Source organism: Agelaius tricolor, unplaced genomic scaffold, assembly GCF_023055355.1.
Source record: "Agelaius tricolor isolate 1412-34295 unplaced genomic scaffold, bAgeTri1.0.p SCAF_13, whole genome shotgun sequence".
Lineage (NCBI taxonomy): Eukaryota > Metazoa > Chordata > Aves > Passeriformes > Icteridae > Agelaius > Agelaius tricolor.
Window position 1 is genome coordinate 15,134,605 of NW_027269273.1, and position 12,308 is coordinate 15,146,912.

At 35.3% G+C, this 12,308-nt stretch overlaps 1 protein-coding gene across 4 annotated transcripts in view; it reads right to left on the bottom strand.

The window, feature by feature from the left end:
* Positions 1 to 12,308, bottom strand: part of LRMDA (leucine rich melanocyte differentiation associated) — a 632,726-nt gene that overhangs the window by 237,375 nt on the left and 383,043 nt on the right. For all 4 annotated transcript variants that reach the window (XM_071438840.1, XM_071438838.1, XM_071438837.1 and 1 more), the window contains exon 5: positions 9,471 to 9,597. In XM_071438840.1, coding sequence (XP_071294941.1) covers positions 9,471 to 9,597 — 127 coding nt within the window. The remainder of the gene's footprint in view (positions 1 to 9,470; positions 9,598 to 12,308) is intronic.

Consider the following 12,308-nt stretch of genomic DNA (forward strand, 5'->3'; position numbering starts at 1 on the left):
GACTTTATGCCCCACCTCCCCACACGCTTCAGAGTACACAGAAAATCTGTCTTTTTACAACTCTCATACCATTTCAATACCCTTCTTCAGAAAGTCAGACTACCTAGAAAACATGAAGAGGCTTGCAGTATTGTTTTATGCATGTTGAATAAATAGAAGGGCTCAGCAAGCAAACCTGAATTTGCTGTTCTGAGTAAAAGCTCAAGCTACCTAGAAAGCTGGTTTTGCTGTGGGCTAGCTTCTGTTTCAGAAAGTAATGTCAAAATACATTATTTTAACAATATTATTAGAACACCTCAAATTGCACAAAAATAATACCCTTTAAAATATTATAGCATTCTTTTGTTGTTCTTAACTTCAGCAGAGACAGGACTCCCATTTTGCTGTTTTCATGAAACACTGAACTCTTTTGGCCACCATTTGCTCAACATTTAAATCCTTTGTAAATTGTGTATTTTTTTTTTTCATGTCTATATTTTCATGATTTTTGAAGCACTTAATACTTCAGAACAGTCTTAAAGCATATGACTCTCTAATAAACATCATATTCTCTGACAAACTCAACTGGGAAGCATGCTTTAGTGTTTCTTTTTAATAAATCACTTTTCTTAGGATTATAGGGTTCGCCTAGCAAGCCCAGATTCACTGGACAAAATATTCTTTTCATGACCTTTGCTCCTCAGTTATAATTAGTTGTCTGGTCCCAGTTGCTTACAGTGTAAACAAAGACTGATAAACCCACATTGGCTGCACGTATTTATTACATTACAACTCAGCTGCCAAATGTCTAACTGTTCTAATAAAAAACTATTTTCTAAGGTTTATGTTTTATTGCATGTGTGACTCCCTTATTGGTTAGCATTTTGGAGTTGTGGAAAAGGTTATGAATTTAGAAACTAACTGCATTCATATCATATTTAAAACTTAATGCTATTTTATTAAAGACATATGGGCCTCCAAAGTACACATATTAAATGTCATGTAAGAAAAGTAGCAGTTTAAATCATGGTCAAATTCATTTTTGACGTGACTCCTGAGGCTTCCCAAGATCTGAACTATTTCTTTGTAAATCTGGCAGTTTAACCACACTCATAAATCACTTTCAAAGCATATTATTTCTTAATTTTACTGCATTAGAGAGCATTTGGCCTACACAGTGAACTGTTTGTAACTGTTACATGAGCAAAGTTGTATGTTTAGTCTTATAATGTGTGAAGAAAAGAAAGTCTTAATTTCTCAGTCCTGAATTTACCCCTTATTTTAACCCAAATTATACATTTCCTAGTGAAATTTACCAGAATAAGATATATAGCATAGTTTGCTGTACTGACATAAGAAAAAACTTATATACATTTTACCCCAGAAGCAGTGCTGAACCTGTAATCTTTTTTATTACACTTCTTTTGAAGACTTTTTTTTTTTGAAGCTCCTGCTTCAAGCTCATAAATTAGCATCACAAAAGCAACAGTAATTAAATCATTAAGCAAATAACCCACAGGTTGTTTCACAGGAAAGAATGCCTAAGGTTTTCAAACCTCACCAAGGCTGAAAGAGAAATGAATCATCTTTGGGACAATGCACATGCCTTTACTACATTCCTTGATGTAAAGACATTTAATACATTACAACTGAAGCATACCTTATATATATATTTGAAAATTAAATGCATATCACTTAAGGACAGATTCCCTGTCTGCTAAAGTCTCAAGAAAACCCACCTCTAAAACAGACCATTCACAGAACAGGATTCAAAGGGATGTCATTTTTGAAGTGTGATTGATATTTTCCTTATTTATTTTTAGACACGTTTCTAATTACAGAGTTAATTACTATTTTTATGTTTTCCTGTGAACATTTTTCTAGGACAAATAAGATAAATTAGGGCAACAGTTTACTGCAAAAGTTTTATGATCTCACGAACTCCTTCAAAGGGAACACCAGTCCTCAGTCACAAATATTTTTTAGTTTTTTATCCCCACAATGAACCCCTGATTTTCCCCTGAAACACAGATCCATGACCTAAATAACCAAATCTTAAAGATTTTATGCCAAATTCATTGTCTGCAAGATGGACAAAATTTAAAAATCTTAGCATCAGCTTCAGTTAAAATTCAGGAAGCGTAACCAGAATCTGTACCTTCAATATGACTTTAAGGGAGCAGATGAAACCATGCTGCATCCTTTTTCTCTGACAAAGGGAGCAGCTTTAGAAACTCATAAGCAAAAAAGTTCAGGATTTCTTATAAAATAGCCCTTTGGCCTATACATTTCTGGTAAGGGTGGAGACAAGAGAAGAAATATTAGCCCTTCTCTGAAAACAAATTATTAATATTTTTTCCTGAAATAACTCATAAACCAGCTTTAAATTGGTCATGTTCTTAGTCATTAATGAAGAGAGAATGACTGATATGCTTGAGCTTTTAGGAGATGACCTCATCACAGCCCTATCTGACTCTTGGACCACACTCTGGCTGATGTTAGTGAAGGGAAGGATTATTTTTTGTAATGCTCTGGTGTTCTTGACCTGCCAATATTTCAAGCACACAATCTCTCTTTTAGCACAACAGGAAAGGCAGGATTCAGCTGCTTAAATCCAAGATTCTAAAGCTGTTTTAGCCACTCTACAGTTTCCGTGCCTGAATTCCCATGGTGGCTTCAAAAAAACTTACATCCCCTATGTAAGACACTTATCTGTCATCCCTACAGGGGTCTGCTGTACACTTTAGAGTATCTAAAATGGCACCAGACTACTATTTTTGGGCATTTTGCATTGTTTCCAAAGTGATTAGAAATATTAGTGCATTCATTTTAGCTTTCCTTTAGTTCCTGTCCTCTCTGACTCCATCTGACTACAGCAGCACTAAAAGAAAACAAGCCCTACCATTCATTTACTATAAGATGTTATATGATGTATTTGCATTTGCATCACATTTTAGGTGATGAAGTCATGGTTCTTTAGTTGTTCCTTGCTGCAAGATACGCTCCTGAGAAGATCACAACAACAAATCATCTTTGTCTTCACTGGCAGTGGCCCTTGCGACCATGTTTATCTCTAACAGCTGGGGAACTTTTCATGGGTCAGTGAATCAGCAAAGCCAGGCCTTATCTTAACCCAGCACACAAACACACTGCCAAGCCTGCTGTGAAAACTGTGGGACACCCAACCACAGCCAAAACAAGCAATAAATATAAAATCAGCCATGACAGTTATTTCCAACTTGTAAACAAACATGTGCAAAATTCCAGGTAGATCCCATGGTAGTGATAGTTTGCCACTGATTTTTTCCTCCAGAAACATTGCAGTCACAAACAGTTTCCAGACAGCAGAATTATAATTGGACCTTTGTTTCATGGCTAAAAATTGACATATATTCTAATCATGGTACTTAAGACTACTACTATTTCAATGGGAATAACTCATCAAAATGACTGAGCACATGTCGCATACTGTGTCTTAAGGTCCAGGGAAAATAAAAAAAAAAAAAAAAAAGTATCACCTATAGGAACATAAGAATAGACGAAAACTGACCAAGAGTTTTGCTAATGCCATATTAAATGCATTTTTCTTTTCTAACAATATTCAACATATGAACAACTCCTGTGCTTAAGAGTGGTATCATCTGATTATGAGATCCGTTGTATTAGAAAAGAGGAATTACAAGAAGCTCTGCTCCAGCAGTGCTTCTATTTTCAAAAGAAAAAACAGAAAAAAGTCCTTTGAAAATAAAACTCTAGCCCTAGTGATCCACTAAGAATCTAAGACAATCGTGATCCTACTGTCAGATATCATGGTATTACATTCTGCTAAATGGCATTTTATTGAATAGATAACACAAAAGCCAGCATCTAATTATTGAAGCTTCCATATATCTGAACCCACAAATGAAAATTAAAAAAAAAAAAAACAAAAAAACAAAAAAACAAAAAAAAAAGCAACAACAAAAAAAAACCCAAAAAAAACAAACCCCCCCAAAAAAACCCAAACCAAAAAACAAAAAACAAACCCAGAGGTAATAAACAAGTTTTAACAATAATTTCTTCAATTCAATGGAGGCATTAATTACATACAATGCCTTTTGTCATTCATCAGAGAATTTTCAAGTGCTTTACAAATTTTAAGTCTTACAAAGGGATCATTTGCTCACTATTACTGAAAGATACACACATTTCAGGTGCAAAGTAGCAGCTGGTTAACTGGCACACTTTGAGATTACAGAAGAGGTTAGGGCAGAAGGTGGAGAAGAATGCCTTAGTACATGGAGACTGTAGAGAAATCCAGAGGCAGAATGTAATCACCTGAACTGGATTGAGGCCATAGCTCCAGCAATATCACCCCTCCCTATCTGAAAAATGCATTGGGAGCATTAATGGCTAAAATGACATGGGCTTCATGACAATCATATACTTTTTTTTTTAAGGGAAGAAATATTTTAGGAAAGAGGCATCACCTTTTTCCTTGTGTATTTTTAATATAGTGAAATATAGTCCACATAATCCCTGCCCAAAGAACATATGAGGATGTTTTATAAGAAATATCAATGAAAGAACCAACACTGAAGAAGTCTTTCTCCCTACCCTAATACACATATGACCCACATGTGTCTATTCTTCCCTCTTGACAGCTGGAATTACAGCAGGTTATGAACCAAACATGTTATGGACTTATGCTTAAAACGGCTAAACTTTCCAAGAGTAAAATGGATGAATGCATGACTGCTAAAATGTCCTTAAAGTAAATATTATTTACTGCATCACAGTCTAGATTGGACTCTTAAGTTCATGTCCTTGTCTTGGTATGTGAAATGATGACATCTGACAATAAAGGACCCTGTTATGTGGAAGCTCTCTCAAAGAAGTACCTTATGAGCTAGCAGTTCACTGACACAATGATGCTTTACACTTTAGAAGGCCTTTACTGTGCATGTTCTTCAAATGCTCTAAATACATACATCAAGATCTCTACACAATGGCAGTGGTAAAAAGAGAAAGATTGTGAGCAATGCAGCTGTTCTCCAAAGTTTTATTTGTCTCCTTTTATTTACTTTTTAAAACTAGCCTCGTTGTTCTATCTGGGGGAGGGGTGTAAAAAGGTCCATGAGATATATTGGCAAAAATATATTGCCTATATTCATGGAACCAGGTAGAACATATCTATTCAAGAAAAGTATGATTCTTGTTAAATAGTTTGGGACAAAAAATTACTAAAATCATTCCTTATGCCTCATCTGACTTTAATAGAAGCATATATCAGCACTGCTCACTTGGATAAAGAGCTTTTCCTGTGAGCTTAAACACAAGAATACTGCCAATGATCTGAAAGCAACACTGCAGATTTTATCTCACCTTATTTCTTTAATGGTACTACCTAAATATTTACTCTTCCTACCATAACAAAATAAGCTCCTTTTACCCTTCAAGTAACACTGTGGACATGAATCACAGACATTTATTACATGGAATGCAGATATTTGACTTGCCTTTCTGCTTCAGTGTCTCCATCTTAGTTCCTTAGAGAACAAATGCTATGTCAGGTTTCATAATTATAACTTGAGATGAAAACAATGCATCTGAGAGTGAAAAAATATTGAAAAATTCAAACCACCCATACCATGCCTTTTTTTGTTGTACAGAGTTCCCTTACAGCCAGTGGCCAAGATGCTTTTGGTAAAGCTGCAAGGAAGCAGAATAACTCCATTTAATACAAAAGGTTTGTTACTTGGAAGTATAACTAAGGATACCCACCAAGGATTTGGCCCAATAAACAACAAAACTGTTACTGGTGAACAAATACCATCTGCTTTTTTTCACCACCAAAACTAAAACAGATGAAAATGTTAACCTTAAAAATGCAGTAAGGGAAAGGGGTTGAGAAATATTGGGAAATATATGTATTTGCTAAAAGCAAGGAGACTGACCCAGTATTAAATAATTAAGTTTATATTTAAAGAGACTCATGACAGTGTGTATCTATTCATAGCAACACACTTAATTGGATATATCCACATTTTATCATCTAGATTAAATGATCATGAATACAGACCTTTAAAATATCAAATTACGTACTTTAATACACTGTAATTTCATTTTATTTATATTATATGCAGTATAAAAATGTGTAGTCTTAACATATTTTCTCAAATCACATTTGCTTTGCATCCATAAGTTTGAAAAATGAAACAGTTGGAAGCACAATTCGTATACCTATAAACCAAAGAGGGGTACAGTTTTAAATAATTATGTCAAGAGATGACAACTCTACTCTTTGTAGAAGCACAGATGAATAATTACAAAGCCGGGACACAATTAAGCAATTTTGACTGTCGTATTCTTGAGCTGTCTTTCTGATGTGAAATGCTGTCATGCCCAGAAACACACTTCACACTGGACAGGCATCTTCCACTTTGAGCTACACTTATGCCAGTGAAATGAGGTCATGGTCTGGTCATTAAACAAGGCTTTCTCATCTGGCTCAATGCCTCTTATCCAGCCAGACTTCCCCAGTTCTTTATTAAAAGCAGGCATGATACAATGTTCAATATTTTGACAAAAGAAAACATAAACATAACAGAATAATGAAGTTAAGCTCACCTACATAGTGAAAAGGAATACTGCATTGTAACATTAAACTGTTTTCTAATAAATGATTGTATCTTTCCATAAGACAGTCATATCACAAACAGATGCATTTCCAACAAAAGATGAAATGAAGCAAAGCACAAGAAAGTGTAGTGTTCTGTTTAATAAAATAGGGAATAATGAAAGTTAAAAAAATTTATACAAAATAAAATATTTATGACTTAGTGATGACTGGTGATTGCTAGATACTTTCGCATTTGAGTAAACACAAGCTAGTCAGATGGAAATTTCTTGCTTTTATTCTCATTTTGTGTATTTTTTTCTTGGTGGGGTATTTTGCTCTTCCAACTATTTTATGTCAAGACTAAAATGAAAACAACTCCCCACATCACAGCCCCTTTAGATCATCAGTCTGCCTTTTATGCTGAATAAGCCACACCATCTCCTGCTTATCATAATGGGGAGAAAAAAGCCACATAAGTAAGGATTTTTTGTTGGTTTGTTGTTTTTAGGGTTTTTTTTCCCAAAAAAGCAGGTCTGAAAGGCCCACTGTTGTTACTAAACCTGGCAGAAGATTTTCATGCGGCATCCACCAACATAAATACTAATCACTGCATCTCCTTTCCTGGTAGGCATAGGCTGACACAGTGCCTGCTGCCTTAGATGAAAGGAAAAAAAACCCACATTATTGGGAAGTTCATTATCATCAAGGTCTTATATATCACTATGTCAACTTATTAAGTTTTTCTGATTACCAATACTGGATATGCTGCAATCTTCCTCTGAGTTTGGATCAAGGTGTAATCTTCTAACTAGTTTCAGAAAGCTTAAATTATATTACCAGTACCTGCCTGCTAAATGTGGCTGAAGCTGGTCAAAAATTTTGACAGTTATGTGGGAGTGAAACTCATGAACAGAGAACACAAGATCCAGAAAATAGGAAGGCTAGAGAATAAAAACCCATTATGTATGCAATGTATAACACATGATAGAACTCAAAAGTACAGTTATTGTGCACATCATCTGTGTGATTTATGGAGGAATGCTGCTGGCTGTGGTCTTCAAGCAGAGCTGTCAATAGCTGTACACATACTTAGCTGCATTTCAAAGCATATATGCAGAGAAAATGCTATGAGTCTTCTCAGACATAGAAAGAGTTTGCATGCATGTGTACTGTAAGCATGAATATCCTGGGAAATAAGCACAAATTCTAAACAATTTGGAGCGCTTTACAATACCTGCATCAAATTTAATATTTATTTTAAATTAGCCACTTCTGTGATATGTATATAATACTGTATGATGAGGGTAATTTCATGGCACCTTAAGAAGCATTAATTCATGTCATAAAAATAATTTACAATGATTTTACCACCAGTAATCTGTACTGTGCCATTTATAAAGAAGAAAAAAACTCTTTAGTATGACAATAACAACAGTAAATTGGAGCCTTCTGCAAATTTTCTGAAATAAATGTATGGTTTATCATAGGACTTAGTGGGTAAATAATTCAAAACTATACAAAAGGTTCAATTGTAGATATAAAAGTTAAAGATGTTATCCCTAAATTTGTTAAGTAATTTACCCTTAGCTATTGACTTAAAAAGAGGTTTAATCCAGAAAAGTAACTTCAAATTTGAGAGACACTTTTTTTTTCTTGCACTGTTAAGCTGGATGCAATTCACGGAATAGACTCTTAAATGAAAGATGTAACTGTTAGATAATTTTTTTAAAAACTTCACCAGATGCAAAATCTGATTAGATGAGAAGAATTGTAAAAGATGACATACATATGCTATACCTAACACAATTCAGCTGTTGCATTCGGCCAGATTCAAAGGTGGTTTGCTGTGAATAGGATGTCTACCACAGCTTAAAAATAACTTATTCCATTCACTACATATATGAAGCTGAAATGACTAAAGGCAGTGGTAAACAATATATCAAAGCAATGTTTGTATCAGAACTGTTAACATTTTAGTAGTTATAAATTAATCAGTCTGAATTAATTTGTAATACACTGCAATTGTACTCATGATAATGCATTTAGCCAGCAACACTCTTATGCTACCAAACAGTGCATTTCCATAACCACTACATTATTATTCAGCATTATTGGAAATCTGCAATAAATTATTGATGGTATACTTTAGAGAAAAAGCAGCAAATAGAAAGCAAGTTGACTGAAAACTTGAGCAGAGTTTCAGGAAAGATGTGCAGTACTAAAGCACTCTGAGCACACCACAGATTGCTGTTATCAAGTACTGATCAACAATGGAAAAAGAAGGCAAACTGGAGAATTCACATTCTCATTCTGATTGCTTCAGCAGGATGCCCAGTTGATGGGCATGAAGCTGTATGAAATGCTCAGATTACTGAAACTGTCTCACTGATGCTGTCAATGTTTATTAGCAGGACACCACATTAAGTCACATCATACAAAATCAGAATCAACCAGTTCATAAAAGCCAGTAAACACCATAGGTGTGAGCTCTGCAATAGAAGTTTAACATACAAGGCAGGGGACAACTTGCCAAAAAAAAATTGCATTGTTTCACAAAAGTATAACACATAGTTGTTACATTTCCTTGGACAGTGTAAAAATATTCTTTTAAGCTCAGTGCTACATATTAGTTACTTTGCTATGTGAAACTGAGGTTGAAACCAGAAATTTGATAACATGGCCTCAGCCCATTAGACAGGTACCTGTAAATTTCTATATTAAAACACAGAAAAAGTAATAAGGCTTTTGTCCCCTATCTGACCACATTTATCATTTGAAAGGTTTCACCTCCTTTTTTACCTTAGAAAACGATGCAGCCAGGCTCTTGGAGTTATTTAAAAATAGTGTGAATGAATCATATTATTGTTCCGACTTTAATTTGCTCTCCTACCTTTGCATCCTTGGGCTTAACCACTTTCATGAAGGCACCTCTTATCAAGGCTTCCTCTCTCTCCCTCCTGGTTACTTTCCGAGTATCGAGAAATTTCAGGTTTGTCAATTTGTGCAGGACAAAATATCTGACAGATACCAAAATACACACAGTTAAAATCCAGTAATGCACAAAGACATACTCACAGACTCAATGACTAAAAAAATGACAGCCAAAAATAACAACAGCCTTTGTTTCCTCGCTGTATTCACCTTTTTCATGCAATGTAGCTTATGTGCAAAGTTATAATACTTACTTTACTCTCTCAAATGGAGCCAAAGCCATTTAACACTGGTGGATCAAACACAATAATCACCATGGAAGTCTATGTTCTCTCTGTACATTAGTGAAGTATAAAGCATACCAAGGAACAGAATAACTTGGAAATTGCTTTGCATTGCCTGTTGGGAAAAGGAATTTTGAGTGATACCAAAGATTCCAACCCACAGTGTGGGTTGGAATCTTTGGTATCACTCAAAATTGGGAGATACGGCAAAGATATGGGAAATTGCCAGCCAACTTCTCTGCAAGAATTCTTCCCATTTGTGAACACTTTGGATTTTTTATTTTATTTTCCTGAAAACACAATCATCAGCATTTGGAAGGAGAATTCCTATTTGGTTCCACCAGAGAGACAAGGTGGCCTCACAGAATACAGATTCCAGCCCAGGATTAAGTGTAGAAGCACACAGGGAGAGACTATTTATGGGAAATATATTTTAAGAATTCCAAGTTCTTATTAGGATTCATCAGTATTATATTCTATTTATCATTTCTACTAGAAGGATAGCAGCTTTCTAGCCTCACAAAAACCCTACTGGTTTCTCACTTGTGGAGGGAGAGAACACGGCAGAGCAAAACCAAAGCAAGGCACAACCATGGTAAATCCAAATATCTAATCACCTCAAGTAAAAATCATTTGCATTTAGTCAAGCAAATGTGAAGCAGATACTGCAAAGTGAGGGCAATATCAGACTTGTCCTGCCAGGGGTGTAGAAAGGTGATGATAATATTCCCCAGCCTAGCTGCTCTGCATAAAACCCAAGTCAGTCAGGGAGCTCCTCATGATACCGATCCCCTCTGGCACTGGGAGGAAGAAATTAAAGAAACAGAAAACTCTGCATAACATTTTGAAAAAAAAAAAAAACCAAAGCAACACAAAAAACCCAACGTTTTAGGGGTAAAAGTTTATCTTATGATACTGTTGTCAAAACCAGATAAACATGTGAAAATTACTGTAATGCTCCCCGTTCTAAAACCAAGCAAAATTTAATGGTGTAAATAAAGCTTTCCATCAAGTACACCATTCCTCTAAAGCAACACCTTCATAAATTGTTAACAACTTAACTGACACTGCTCAGTTCTGAAATGCTTAGACAATTTAAATGTGAATACTCAATCTATGGCTCTCAATTATGCCAGTAGAAGAAAAAGAGTCACTTCACAAAACAGAACATCTCCTAAGACCGTTTTTTTAAACAAGAGCTACAGGCCTTTGAGACAGACACATTCTCAGACTCATTCCACCTTTCCTGGCTGCCCTTCCAGTCCTCCCTGGCATTTTGCTGGCCCTTATCTTTCACTGGAGGAGAAGCTATCCATCTTGCATTACTGGCAGAAAAGCTCTGATGACAACAGATTCTTTCAAATGAAGACATGTACAGAAGGAAACAATATGTCAAGAGTGAAGAAGAGTGAAGCTAAAAATGAGTAAAGACACCCACTAAGTGTAGGGTGAGAAAAGATGAATATTCAGGTGAAGAAAACATCGGTATTAGAAAATCAGCAAATGTTTAATGATGGAAAGAAATATGCCATTGAAAAGCAGGCTGCAACAAAAATGACAACAGAATAAGACAGCACTGTCATCTATGCTGACTTTGGATCACAGCCCTAATGTCAGTCTCTCAATCATTTCAAAAGAGCTTAAAATTATAATAGCATTCCTTGATACAAATGTATTTTTGTATTTTTAAGCCATCCTGACTGCATTTCAAAAAACAGAATTAGCACTAGTACTTGTCAATTCCAGAAACAAAACCAAAAAACCCTACCCACACAAATTAAACAGCCAACTACTCCACAAGTCACAGTTTGGGGTTGGTTCTTTTTTTCAAACTTGCACTCCTTAAGCAGAGCAAATACTAAAAAGTAGGTACCATAAATATTATCCCACTGGTAGAAGGAGGGTATAGGTGCAATTAATTCTTTTAAAAGGTGATTAAAAATGCCATCTCATTTATTAATATTCCTTTTACAAAATGTGGGATAAAAGGTAACTATGCTATTTGAAAACAATGCAATACATGCATATGAAATGGCTGAGGAAAAATAGCAAGCTTCCTGGGTTTATTTTAGCTAGAAATATCAAGATGCAACTTCAATCTAAATGTAACACAAGTTTGCCATAAAAAATACAGGAAAGGATTACCAAAGCCTGGGAATGAACACTCTACAATATCAATTCAACCCTTGTAAATTTAATCCGGGGTTATTTGTTGCACAAAATCTCTTTACTGTGATGTATGACTTAGTTACTAAGGTTATCACAGCAGTATCCTAAAGTTGCATAGTACATAAAACATTTCGGTTAACAATGCAGGGAGGTTAACTCCCACAGATAACCTACTATCAGAGGGTTAGACCAGATGACATGCCTCTGTCAGCTCTCAGGAGCTATTGATGGTTCAATCAGTTTGTTTTGAAGGTAAAGTACAACAAAAGGGCACTAAACTTATTCAAACTGTCAACAGGGACTATGGAATGTTGCTTGCAGGTAAGTAATTTTGGGTGTTTTAA